General features: G+C 35.2%; 2 protein-coding genes across 2 annotated transcripts in view; both read left to right on the top strand.

The window, feature by feature from the left end:
* col13a1 (collagen, type XIII, alpha 1) overlaps positions 1-1,041 on the top strand; it is a 77,227-nt gene extending 76,186 nt beyond the window's left edge. The window contains exon 37 of the mRNA XM_077496126.1: positions 1-1,041. This exon is cut by the window's left edge and continues 819 nt beyond it. The gene's annotated coding sequence lies outside the window, so the exon portion shown is untranslated.
* Positions 1,042-9,644: 8,603 nt separating this feature from the next.
* The window catches only part of prkg2l (protein kinase cGMP-dependent 2, like), a 70,860-nt gene continuing 65,353 nt past the window's right edge, over positions 9,645-15,151 (top strand). The window contains exons 1-2 of the mRNA XM_077496377.1: positions 9,645-9,751; positions 10,366-10,572. Of these exons, the coding sequence (XP_077352503.1) occupies positions 10,451-10,572 (122 nt within the window). The 5' untranslated portion in view covers positions 9,645-9,751; positions 10,366-10,450. The remainder of the gene's footprint in view (positions 9,752-10,365; positions 10,573-15,151) is intronic.

Here is a 15,151-nt window from a genome sequence, read left to right on the forward strand (position 1 = left end):
ACATGTTTCGCCATCATCTTTTTGCTACGTATACCGGAAGAAGAACTTTGCAAACATAGAAAGTGTGATCTCTCTGAGGCACTGTTGTGCACGTGCACGTGTTTGCTTCAAAATGCAAGTGTTATGAACTGACGTCGTTGCATTCTATTAGTTCAGCACTAGATGGCACTAAATTCTACTCACTGTCACTTTAATGAATATAATATTTTAAAAATATATTAAAAATAGATATATTGCACTACAATTAGCTCTCTATTTTATGGCTAGCCAAGTCATTTATATGTACCTAATACTTTATTTTGCAAATGTGTTGTGTACATAAATTTTCAACAAACCAAATACACTCTTGTCTCAACTTATATTTCCTAAGCAGTTTCAAATGCATGAAATGTTCTGAACGTGTTACTTGCATAGTGGCATATCAGTAATTTTGGCATTATAACAACGTTTCTGACTTCAGTACATATTATGTTGTTCATACCAATACAGTACTGTTTAATACAGCACTTCATGCTTCATAACTGTATTAACGCAACTGTGTCTTTGTCTTCTTGTCATTATTGAAATCTGTTGTCAGTCATAGCCTAAATGTTAACGCTCACCCTAAAGCTACAACTACCACATTGCTCCAATCATATGAAAGCCTTAATTTAGCCCAGGCAATTTTATTTATTTATTTTTTTGCTTCATGACCAATTTTGTCAACAAGCATCATCACATGTATTGGCTTATTGAGTTCACCCAATTCACCAATTCACCTGCTGTTGGGGGAGAAAATGTTGCACTGATTGGTTTATACATTGATCCATTACATTGTGCTTCTCTCTGACAAGGTTTTGTGTTTGGTCTGCCTCGAGATAATGACGTTGCTATGAGACTTCTTGGATCCTTGCCAGCAATTGAATATTCATTGTGTCCCAACCTCCCATTAAATCGTGCCTTAGACACAAGCTTGCTTCAGTTTTTCTGTCTTACTTTGATGTGTTCAAAATGTTGTGTATGTTCTAAAATGACAATCATGCCCCCATAAATAAACATAAACTTGTTTAAAACTTGAACATTTGTGAATTTACCACTAACATGCATTTTACTTTATTTATCCCCTTTCCAGGCTTGATTTATTGCTTTTTTTTTTAAACACTTCTGAAAGTATTTTTGTGGTAAAATATTCATCACTGAGCATTAGCCTGTCAATAATAACAAACCCAAGATCAAGTTATTATACAAAAAAGTACATACAAATAATGTTTACATAGTTAAAGGCATTGATCACTAACCTGGAGCTTGTTTGCAGTTGTTAATCCACTATGATTTATAGTAGTAGCTGTGTGCCACACTGCATGCACCGAATGAGGTGAGTTTTTGAATTGTTTTCAAATAACCTGTACACGTTCTTGTAAAGTGGAATCCAGAGTCAAAAATCATGACGAACACAAAGCACATTTGTACTGTAGCACTGTCATAATATGATGTGAATGTTGATATTTAAATGAGCAATATTTGACATCAGTATTTTAGTTGGCAAGCATAAGAAGCTCCTGTACTTCATTACATGCTGGTTGTGCTCCCCTCCGTGTAGATGGCACAGGTTTGATTTCTAGTCAGTGTCATAATACCAAGATATTTTTAGTCCCAAGCACAGAAAAAAACAAATGGACAAATTATGTGTATGACACACTGTGGCTACTCACGATGGGACAAAAGTCGTACCATCATTAAAAATACTACCTACACTATTTTAATGGAGCTAATCTCTCCTTCCTCGAGTTTCAAACATCACAATACCTCTGTGTTGTGCCATTGACAAACATTCGCCATCATTGTCTATAATTAATGGTCTCTACCCTTCCCAGTTAACAATAATGATCATTGAAGTTTGGGTAGATAGGTGGTTAGTTAGAGTGATACCAAAATATTGCTATCCTATGTAAATTCAATATTCAATATTTGTAAAAACACATTAGCAGTGAGCAATGAAATTCTTAATTTGCTTGTCTCCATCTACTTACAGTAAGAATATAAAAGATACAAAAAAAAGAGCTATTGTTAAAAATGACAGTATAAATTGCAGGGATGTAACGATAAAGGCAATATAGTAAAACTGCCACAATATCGTCGTCATCATGTTCACGATATTTAAAAGGAACACAGCTGTTAAAAAAGTCAGGTTGATTTCCATTTGTGCAATTCTAGCACCCTCTGGTGGCTATTTTTGGAGTGCAATTTAATTTTCATTAGGGATGTTTTGGCCCTTCTATGTTTAAAATCTAATATTGTGGCCTTAGTTAAAAATCACCAACCACCGCACAATATCGAGATAATTATCGTAGTGCGCTTCATATCGTGATAATATCATATTGTGATTTTGGATATTGTTACATCCCTAATAAATTGTGAATGAAAAGGGCATTGTGCATAAATTCAGTCAGGTATTCCACTATTCAAGTACACCAGGTTGCAGAACTCTTGCACAGTGGAAACAAAGTGAGCAAAATCAAACAATAAAAATATTGTACAGTTTGTTTGGCGGATTATGATGTCATTTGTTCAGGAGTTTGATGGTGTGTGGGTCGAAGCGTTTTGTTTTGTTTTTTCTTGCTCTGGCTCATGTCGCAAACAACACTATTAAATCAAATCTTGCTTATGCAGATACATTAGAAAATGGAGGTGAACTTTAGCCCCATTAACCAAATCACCCAATACTCTGGACTTCACTTCACATAGGACATACAGCAGATCGTAGCCTCTTATGCACCAGAAGTCTTATTGTTTGACTATGTTTTCATAAATCCTTTAGGGTCAACACCCCTTCCAACTGGCTAAGAAGTAAGACCACCAGAGATTATCCCATGGGGCCAGCTGGGAGAAACCTGAAGGCATTCAGAGATATCTTTACCAGAACCTGTAGTTGCCATGTCAACATTTTCCTGTGAGACTGGATACAGAGCCAGCCATGTTTGAGGCTCCAGTCACTGTCGCAAGCAAAATGATTTCAACATGACACACGTTAGAGGCCATCTTTTGTTTGTTGTAAAGGTGATGGGATAGAACAGCCTTCACTGCCACACAAATATATAGAACCATACCCGCTGATGGATAACTTTTAGTATACATGATGATCAGCTTAACATCTTGGGAGTTTGGTGTGACATTGATGTTGAACAGCTCACAAGATGGATACAGTGGGATGCATAAAAAACGACGACGTAAGAACAGGCGAGTGACTAATGATGATTCCTTCCACATTTTATCTAAATCACTGCCTTCTAAAAAAAAAAAAAAAAAAAAAAACAATAATAATGCAGCTATAATATCCAGAATTTTGAAGAGTGGGTTCTAGAGTATTTGCTTTGCAACCAGCTTCACATCATGGCTGGTCACATATGTGATAATGGTGATTGTTTTCTATTGAAGTGTTGACATACTCAATAATTCAAACTATAATTGTAAGTATTGTAAAATATAAACAATATGATTGTATATACAGTATAAACATGTTCAAGCTTTGTATATAGCTTGCAATGTACCCACATACAAAGTAATAAATGTATGTGTTATTTACTATTCATAATAAGCAGCACGTGCATTCAGTGTCTTTGGTATACCTATGGAGGGCCAAAATTCAAAATAAATAAATGACTAAATAAATAAAATGACTAAAAGTAAAAATTTAAATTAATATAAAAATATATATATATAAATTAAAAATTATATCCAAAAAAATAAATATAAATGGAAATAAATCCGTTTTTATTTTCACTTTTTGTCATTTATTTATTTATTTAGTACATAATTCATTTATTTATTTAGTCATTTATTTATTTATTTAGTCATTTATTTATTTAGTCATGTATTTAGTCATTTATTTATTTTGAATACTCGACCAATTACAGGCAGTTTGCAACGGCGGAATCCAACCCAAGACACGCTTAGGACCGCCCCCTCATTTGAATAACATTTCGACCTGGCAGTACGGTCCAAAACTGCCAAAATTCAAAATAAATAAATGACTAAAAAATAAAAAGTGAAAATGAAAACGTATTTATTTCCATTTAGATTATTTTTTTTTATACATAATTTTCGAATTATATTTTTTTATATTAATTTTCATTTTCACTTTTAGCCATTTATTTATTTATTTTGTCATTTATTTATTTCGAATTTTGGCAGTTTTGGTCCTCCATAGGTATACAACATACTGTATGCATTTAGCATTTGTAAGCTCTGTTTATAAATTTCCTAATAATATTGAGCAATACTTTTTGATGGGATTTGAGTGAAAGTGCACCTGCTTCCATTTGTGTACGTGTAGATAATCAATCAAAACAATGCCAAATCAACATGTCAGTCTTTGTCAGTTGTAGACATGCACCTCTTGTTTCTTTGACACGCTAGTGGAGAAAAGCATTCCTTATGTCATTATTGACAGCTGCCTTGTAAAACAGGCCGATGTTATTTTCGTCTTTGTTGAGCAAGAATTTTGCATTTACAATATAAATCGTTTTATTACAAGACGTTATGCCAACCAACTTAGTGCCATTACAGCCATCAAAAGTGAAACTGGTCAAAGTATTCCAGTGCAGTTTTGACAACTTCTTATGAGAAAAATTGTCTGGGGCATGTTTGGATGAGAGAATCTTGCTCACATCCTCCCTTCTTGTCTATCCCAAACATCATTCATGAGATTTAGCACATGCTCGAACTACACGTTACAATTGTAAATTGATCTTGTCCAACTCCAAATAATGACTGTCCATAAGTTTAAGATGTACACTATATTGAAGATTTGATTGTACTGTATTTAGAAAAATAAGCAAGGATATGATTGAGTACATTTTTTTTTTATATAGTTTCATGTTTGGTCTATTTCAGATCATTTATTTTATTTCCTGTTCCTTGTTATTTAACTAATTATTTTATTTTTTGGTTGTTATTGTTTTTTGTTACCATACAGTATACATGAAGTTGGATTCAGTCGTTGGCCATTAGTATTTGGAGTGACAAATTGATTAAATTAAAGCTGTATTTGTGGAACCACTTGAATCACACTGCACGTATGCATGCTATAAATGGTTCTGGACCTACTATATCTATTCAGATACCACGTGGCACAGTTTACTTGAGATCCATGTAAAGAGTACCAAAACATTAACTGTATAATCCATCTTTTATTGGCTTACTTGAGGTAGTACAGTGCCACAAGACATTAAGTTGGGTTGCTAATTGATCGACTTTTTTAAATTGATGGAGGCTCCAGCAATCAAAAAATACACATATGGATACAATTTTTAGTACCCCTCTGTTAATTAAAAAAATTAAAATAAATAACTAATAATAATAATAACAACTAATAGTTATGATAATAAATGCAAATTTAATTAAACTTAATCAATGAAACTCACACATTACTTAAATATTGTAGTTCAAGTGAATTTAAAAAGCAACAACAACTCGTGAAAGCGTCCTGGGCCAAAAAAAAAAAAAAAAAAAAAAAGGTAGGCTACCCATCGAAAAGATAAGAAAAAATAATTTGACAATAGTGATATGTCCAACCAAGGTATATCGTCTGAATAGCATCAGAAGTGTCTTCAACCTTCAAATCAGTCAAAAAAAAAAAAAAAAAAAAAAGAGATGGGAATATTGTTGTTTTTTCCAATACAAGTATCGATGCGCAGGCATCAGAATTGTTATTGCACATTTATTCATACAGTTTCCTGTTTGTCTCTGAAAGCTGCTCCTTGCTGTGTAGTGCAGACAAATTTCGACAAGGTATGGTTCTGGTGTTAAACTGAATGCTGCCAACATTAGATGGGGGAAAAAAATAAATAAACATCCAGCATAATTAAATATCGTTAGCAGATTCTGGCACCATCGTCACACATGTCCGTTTCTGGACATGCAAACCAGATCACAGTCTACCCTTCCAAACTGTACCATGGTGAACTCAACCATACTGTGTAGGAAAAGTGGCTCTATTTTTTTTTCTTCCTTCCTTTCTTTCTTTTTATTAAATGAATGTACACAGTAAGAATGATTGAATGTGTGTTTTCTACGATTTCCTGTGCATTAGAGGACAATCTATGAACTGGCCATGCGAAAATGATGTGTATAATTAATCTTATATGCCATGCTATATATTTTCAAACAAAAATTGTTTATGTGACTGACAGTTAACCACCCCTCTATATGTCTATGTATACATACTATATGAGGGTGTATTTCAGTCACCACAAATTAATGTCAAATTATTAATTCAAGTGTCAAATAAAAGATTGGGATTTTTTCAACTATCTAATCAAAACATTTACCTTTATTCAAAGTAGTTAAAGACTAAAATTTTAAATGTACTTTATATTTTTTCCTGTTGTTTTTATCTACTGAAGCAATATGAAAAGCAAATCAATAGAGCAATCATAAATGTCATTTGCTGCTTTTAACAGTGAATGCACTTTTAAACTCTAACATTTGTAAATTGTTTGCAAGTACCTGAAACAGTTTCAGGAGCTTGTTTCTCTTTCAACTCGATAACAAATCAAATAACCCTAGCGTAATAACATTGATGTTTGAGTGCAAGGTTTTCTGCTGTATGGGGATTTTGTCAGTGAAATGTCATACTTTCATGTTGTTCCTAGTCACAGTACCATTTTTGGTCTCCACCAAGCATGATGTAATGTTTTTTTTGTTTGTTTTTTGTTTTTTTCCAATAACAGAAAATACTTGTTATAAAGATAAGACACCCATAACGCAATGTTTTTGATTTACAGTACTTTTGGTTTTCAAAAAAAAAAATGTTGATAAAAGCAGAAATCATCAAGAATCTATATATTTATTTGAAATTCTGTTGTCTTCAGATGAGTAAAATGTCCAACTTTGGACAAGATGGGCATTATATACACTTTGCATGTGATTGGTAAGCTTTTTTGAGGCACTAACTATATTTGTAATTTTGTTTTTCTTTACTGTATACAATTATACATACAGTATTGTAGTTTTTCATGCACAGTTAATTGAAAGCTGCCAAATGAATGAGGTTTGTGCAGATCTATGTGCTATCAACAACAATAGTGAAATGAGATGTACAGTATGTTTCTTCCTGAGATACAACATGACCAGTTGTGGTGTTCACTGAGATACGATCTATTTATAGATCCTTGTGAGAGAACCTTTAAATACACATATAATGGCAGCTGTCATCACTGAATGCCTAACTGCTTTTCCTCATCTGTCATTGAATGAGAATAAAAATAATAATAAAAACTGTCAACGTTCACTAAATTCTGTATTTTGTGTATATATGTATACTGTGTCTGTAAATACAGTATATGTCACATGTGATGTGTTTAAATGGGATAAAACAGATAAGTGCAGGGGAGGAGCCAGTGTGAGTTGATAATGATCAATACTGGATTTTGGACAAATCGTAGTACTGAGACGACCCTGATCAAGGTTTTAAATGATATTAGAATGCGTTCTGTCTTGGTCTTGCTGTATCTAAGCGCAGCATTTGACACTGTAGACCACAAGATGAAATTCAACAGAATAGAAATTGCAATACGATATTGCTACTGTTTGGTTTAAGTCCTACTTGACCGGCAGAGAATTTTACGTTACTCTTGGGTGAACACTCCTCATCAGAGAGATGCAACATGGACTGTGGTGTTCCCCAGGGCTCAATTTTAAGTCCGTCACTTTTTAATTTGTACATGCTGCCATTAGGCAACATCATCAGGATACACAGAATTAGTTTTCATAATTGTGTTGATGATACTCAGGTCAGCTCTACATTTCCGTGTCTTCTAATGACCCAGGATCACTTGATATCCTTATTAACTGGATTTTAGACTTTAAGTCTTGGATGGCAGAGATTTTTTTTTTCTTTACAGCTCAACCAAGAAAAAAACTGAAGTTTTAGTTATTTATCCTGAAACTCAGAGAAAGAGAAACTTTTGCCTAATTAAAAGCACCATATCTTAATATTTCACAAGTTAAAAACTTGGGCATTATTTTTTTTATGTTTTACTCCACTCACTAAGAATGTTATAAAAACTGGATTTCACCATTGAAAGACTATAGATAGAGTTTGCTCGCTTGTCTCGCTCTCTACAAAACACAGAGAAACTAATGCATGCTTTTATTATCATAATTTATATGGCACTCCTAACCGTCAGGTTTCAATCTGTCTTGGTTTGTATGCTAGTCACAGGAAAAAGCAATACAATATGGCGTTTGACTTCACCGTGAAAAGGACGCATTTGTATTGTGTTGCACTGGAGAAATATCAGAAATGCTCGGATATTCGGAACTGCCAATGATAACTTGAGCTGCCGATGTAAACAAGAATACTCTGTGTGCCACTAAGCACTGTTTAAGCCACACCAAGAAAAAAAATAAGGAAAACTGATACGGTTTAAAAAATAGTTTAACGCTATACAGTATCTATCACAATTGAGTAATAAATACTTCCAAGTCTTCTTTGGACATGTTTTTAGACATTATGTTTAAACATGTATTGTATTTTTGAAACTGTTCTCTCAGTTCACTTTACAGGGCCTTTAAAACTGCATGGTCACATCTGAAACGGCGCAATAGAACCATTTATTTGGTTGTACCTTTCAGACAGAATTCACTAAAGTAAGACACTACTGTTAGTGTATTTTTCACTAAGGCTGTTTGAAAGTGCAATATAAACGAAGATGACCTAACTTGGGGCGGCACGGTGAATGACTGGTTCACACGTTCGCCTCCCAGTGCTGAGGACACAAGATCGAGTCCAGGCTTTGGGCTTCCTGGGTGGAGTTTGCATGTTCTCCTCATGCCTGTGTGAGTCTTCTCCGGGTACTCCGGTCTCCTCCCACATTCCAAAGACATGCTTGGCAGGTTAATTGGGCGCTCTAATTGTCCCTGCATGTGCTTGTGAGTGTGAGTGGTTGTTCGTCTCTGTGTGCCCTGCGATTGGCTGGCAACCAGTTCTGAGTGCGCGTGGGGGTGTGTGCGTGGGGTGTGTGTTTGCTGTGAAGGACAAGTCAGGAGCAGTGATTCTTCCCTGGTAGCTGCATGGCATGGCAAACCTTCACAGAATATATCTAAACCCGTAACTCGTGTTGTCCCAGTAACCCCCCACTAAAAAAAAAAAAAAAAAAAAAAAAAAAAACTCTCCTGTTTCCCTCCTGGAACCTGTTGTCAAGTCATCCATCCATCTATTTTCTTAACGGGTTACTCCTCACAAGGGTCGCGGGGGTGCTGGAGCCTATCCCAGCGGCATCGGGCAGTGGGCAGGGTACACACGCGCACGCACACAATCTTTAGGTACTGTAAAAGAGGGGACTTCTCATTGACATAATTCCTTTCCCTAAACCTTTCCCTAACCTCAACCAATTATTGCATTACTCTAAAATGAAGTTTTGACCCTCAAAAAGAGGTGTAAAAAAGTGGGGACCTCAGGAGTGTATCCACTTCTCGGTGAGATCCCCTCTTTTCAGGGATATGTCGGAATATGGTCCCTTCTTCCCACCTACCCGTGACCAGAGATACACAGGCACACATTCACTATGTCAAACAGTTTAAGACCACTAGGGGCTGCCAGATACTTCAATTTAATCAAACGCAACCTTGGTAACATGAAAAAACGGCCCCTTGCAGCAAATGGCGTCATTGTGCTTATGGGCAGCAGAGAGACAAGATGCAGCTGGACGTAGATGTCTTGAGGGAACACGGATTACCAATATGATTTAATCACACAGGAAATTTAAAGGTAAATACTGAAGTCATTTATCTATTCATTAAAATTGTGAATGCTATCAATTTAGAGGACAAATTGGACCCAAATGAGTAAGATCCTAAAATGCATAATATTGACAAATGTATGCTTTGTTGCATGCTTGTAGCATACAGAAAATAAAGCATTTTTATTTATGTTGTATATTGCTGGTGTTGGGCCGAAACCTCATAAGTCACAAGTTGGTAAAGATCATAATTTTCCAAAAATTTATACTATTAGTCAGTCTCCCAATGTGGGTGTTATTTTTTTTAGTTAAGAAATTATTGACCAATCTAAAGTCAAGTCAAGTCATATTTATTTATATAGCACATTCAAACAGCCTTAACTGTGTTGAAAGTGGCTTGCTATCTTTGATGATGTAATGTTAATGGTTGAACAAGCATGCCAACGTCGTTGTTGGGGTCTCCTGAGAAGTAACTATTTTGGAGGTACAAGGTTTTGGCCCAACACCAGCAATATGCAGAGTAGTTTACATTATTCTTTAGTTTTGTACCTGACATGTTTATATTGTTACATCATTGTGTGATCATTTTATTGTTAATTGAAAATACTGCTCTATACTGTATGTGCTTATACTACATTTTTAGCATCAAAAACTGCAACATCAGGCATGTCCTGTTGCAGAACATCTCAAATAGACGCCGCTTCCAAATAGCTGTGAGAGCAATTCCTATGGTGGCAGGCCAATGTTTGGACATGGGCAATGGTTCAATAAAGGCCCCGCGGGCTGAAGAAAACACCTGCCTAACCTCCATCCACACAGACACCCCAGGCCTGGAAATCGAAATTTTGAGGTTAGTCAAGTCTCAGAAATTTGGTCAGATATTGTTTGTGTATAATGTACAACATAAGTCATCACATGGAAAAGAGTTAAATTTTGTATTCGTAGCCTACTCTTATCATTCCTGCCATTTTTGCCAAAAACGCCTCAAAAGGTGCATCCAAAGTGAATTTGAAGCTGTTCTTGAACTATTTGGAGAATCAGCATAGTTTTGGTCTCTTGTCACTTTGGCATCGTCACATTGGCCTCCGACCAAACCGACTCTGTCAGGGTCAGGAGAGGACCAATGTATCGCTATTAGAATGTCGACAGCACACTGGAAAATTGTAAAGTTTCTCCTTTTCCAGAAATGAGGGTGTGGTCAATTTAACACTCAAGGTAGTACTATTCAGGTTACACCCAACATCCACCGCAACACTGAAGGAAATTAACTCTGAAAGTGTAACTTTTAATCCTAACAGTGTTATAATAACACTGCTTACTGCATATTTCATCAAACACTGGAAATTTAACACTGATCGATTTGCTGTGAATGATCCTCATTTATTGGACTTGAACCCCTCTTTAACATCATGAAGGCCCGACACTCTTTTGGGCAAATGTGAGGTAGATCTGGTAAACCCACTCACTAGGAGGACAAACTTTGAAGGAAAAAAAACATGTATTTCCTTTTTTCCAGTAGGTGGCACTATTACAACGATGAAATATAAGTTCGTAGATGTCTTCAGGGCTTGAATCTCATCAAATGTGTGGAATTATGAAAAGATAGGATTCTCTGGCTCATGTTAAAGCAGCTTGTGTTGCCACAGTGAATCATCAGACTTTCCGGCACCATAATGGCCACGCCCTTTGGCGAAAAGTCACAATTTTAGGTTGTAAGGCATGATCAACATCTTAAGACGTTTCCAACAAACTGGATACCTTCAACGGGCTTGGCGCAGTAGATAAAAATGTAAAAAAGACATGTCGTCACCAGTATGTGGCGCTATATGTTTAACAGAATTATTATGGTATACATGCCTTCAGGCCATGACTATGAATATCCATTCCAAGTTTAGGATTTTTTTGGAAGTATGTACAGGGGAGTTATTAAGCATGTCCTATGTGGTGGAGGAAATATGAAACACAAAATTTGCTGCACTGCCGACATAGTATTTCCAAGATTTTCCCAGGTCTTGAGATGGTACAGCCCAAATTCAATTCAATCAGATGAATCCTCAAAACTATGACCCCTGCTCATTTTAGCATATGGCTGTAATTGACTTTTTTGTGCGTCTTGGGGTGCTCCACATGCCTGCCAAGTTTTGTAGCCCTAAAATATGCCTGCCGGGATTGTATTTTGTTTTTCCACTGCGGGGAGCACTATATATATATATGTATATATATATATATATATATATATATATATATATATATATATATATATATATATACATATATATATACATATATATATATATATATATATATATATATATATATATATACATATATATATATATATATATACACATATATATATACATATATATATATATATATATACATATATATATATATATATACATATATATATATATATATATACATATATATATACATATATATATATATATATACATATATATATATATATATATATATATATATATATACATATATATATATATATATACATATATATATATATACATATATATATATATATATATATACATATATATATATATATATATATATATATATATATACATATATATATATATATATATATATATATATACATATATATATATATATATATATATATACATATATATATATATATATATATATATATACATATACATATACATATATATATATATATATATATATATATATATATATATATATATACATATATATATATATATATATATATATACATATATATATATAGTGTCTGATCTCGCTTACCTGGCCAACTCTCCGTTACAAAGGGTTAAGGCCCCCCTTTTATCTCAAACCGTAGTAACACGGGATTTACAGAGATGACGGGGACGCTTCAAGCTGGCGTCGAAAAGGATTCGTTTAGGTTCTCACCGCCCCAGTTTTAGAGTGTCAGCCCCGGCTTCCATTAGATTACACCCCTAAAGAGTAACCTTTGATGATTTAAGGATATAAATCTAATCACACTCTTTTTACAGCGGCTCCTTTCCCTATGATCGGTTGCACTTAGAATGACCTAAATATGTTTTACTGTCCTTGTTAGAACCGTAAGGGCTTGTTTTATTTGTTTATGTAAGCCGAAATAACCTTTCAGGAATTTTTGGGAACACAGCCAACATGTAAATGGAACTATTATCTATTCAATAAGCAGTGTTGCCGGGTAACGCGTTACTCAAAAAAGTTGCTTTCTAAAGTAGCTAATAGTCTAACGCGTTACTTTATTCTACAAAGTAGTCTGATTAAAGTTACTGTCCAGAGAATCAATGCGTTACTCCACATTTTCATGAAGAAGACAAACTATCTCACTGTTGTAACAGTCACAAACAACTACTGCTAACTACGAAGATGAGACAGAAGTCATTGATCACGACACTGAATTCAGCCATGGTCTGGTCATGAATGGTTTGCACATTCAAAACAAAAGTGATGATACTTTTGCTACTAGTTTTATTAACCAACAGGCACACAACACAACAAAAAAAGTGTGCATTATGGACCATAAAAGTGGTAAAAAAAAATAATTTATTTCCATCCTCCGTCCGTGAAGCATTATGGGATGAGGTCATCTCCGCCCTCTCGCCAGGGGGAGTGACGTCAGACAAGTTACGTTTTCAGTAGGGGTGGAACAAAAAAACGATTCGACCGAACCATCGTTCGTCAAGGGGAGCTAAACGACCGTATCGGTTGCGAGTGAGGCTTTATGGTTTTCATAACAATAGCAAGAGTTCTGCGCCGTGCTCTACTTGTTTTGTTTACATTTCAGTAGCATCACCATTCAAGCTACTTCCGTGTTTCCGTGCTCGCGACACGGCGCGCGCGCGCGCAACGAGTGACAACATACAAATGGAGACAGTTAGCAGAAGCCGGTGCCGTACATCTCGGTATTTCCCATGGCTATCGAGTCCTCTCGGTGCACTTGTATGTCTCGGGCCGGCGTTGGTACTGCGCGCGAGCCAAAAAGAACAACTCCCGTGACGATCCAATGCATGGATTCAAACGACACAGGTATGTCCCACAGCCAACACACCAGCTAAGCTAAAAGCACACTGCAAGTATCTCATTTCTCAGTTTGTGGCTCCCTGTCAATGTCTACAACTAGCATGAGCAGCAGATAGGAGAACTGAGACGTGCCCGCGATTACGACAGCCCAAAAAACAAAATATAAACAGTAGTGATTCTGTGGTCATCATCGTGTCTCAGATTAAAAAAACAAAAAAAGATGTCATACATTAACCAAAAATGAAAGTGATGACAAAAGAAAAAACAATTGTTAAATACAAAAATTGTTGATTAAAAAGGGAAATGAACTTTTGGAAATATTTTTGCATATATTAAGTGGTTAAAATGTGTTTGATAGATTTATTGTTCCATAAGGTGGCTTCATATTTCTTTTGGCTGGACGGTAGGTTTATTTCATGTCTTAAATTTATGTTTCTGAAATACTTAACAATGTGCAAATATTCTGTTTAATTGTGTTGGTGTCTGTCTAAAGGTTAAATATTTATATTTAACATTAAATTATCAACCTTTTGTTTTCCTGATCCTTATTTTGAAGAGAAAAAACAAACAAACCAAAAAACAATTATAACTGTCAATAACTACTAATAAATATTTATGGGCCCACTATTCTCTCACTACTGTACTGTACTGTATCACTTAATGGCACAGATGTACTTGTCTAAATAATAACGGGGCTGCAACATTGCTAATTCACATTAACAAGCACTGTCTTAGCTGTCCACATGAATAGTTACTAACACACGAGAAAGTTATACAACACACCAAACATGAGCTCATTATTCAAAGTATGAGGCACGTAACGAAATTACATCACTGAACATTAATTGCAGCCGACTACGGCCGTAGATGTTACATATTAGTGGCATCCATTGAGAGCATAATGTCCCAACTCACAGCAGACATGACGTGAAAAGAGAGACAAAACAAGCAAATAAGCACACTATACTTTAGTGCACTTCTCTACTAATGCCAAACATACGGAAGAGAACACGTTCGTGTAGTTAAACGGTGTTTGAGACACTTAATTAGTTACGGAGCGGACTTTAACGAGGTGCACAACGAGCTGTCAATCAAATCGACGTCGAAGCTTAAGGCACACAATGGCAAACCAGTGCGACAAATAAACACAATATAAAGTAACTAAACGCTATTTAGTGTCACTGTGGCATCTCACTGCATAATAACCGCTATGCAACAAGTAGTGGACGTGACCCAGAATGCAATGTGTGCGTCACGAGAGGTAAATATAATGACATTACTCTACTCTTAACATGGAACTAGACAATATAATAATGACAACTGTTAATATTTGGAACCTTTCTAACAAACATTATTTACTTAATTAAGTGAAAATGTGTGTG

The sequence above is a fragment of the Festucalex cinctus genome, chromosome 14 (genome assembly GCF_051991245.1).
Source record: "Festucalex cinctus isolate MCC-2025b chromosome 14, RoL_Fcin_1.0, whole genome shotgun sequence".
NCBI classification, from domain to species: domain Eukaryota; kingdom Metazoa; phylum Chordata; class Actinopteri; order Syngnathiformes; family Syngnathidae; genus Festucalex; species Festucalex cinctus.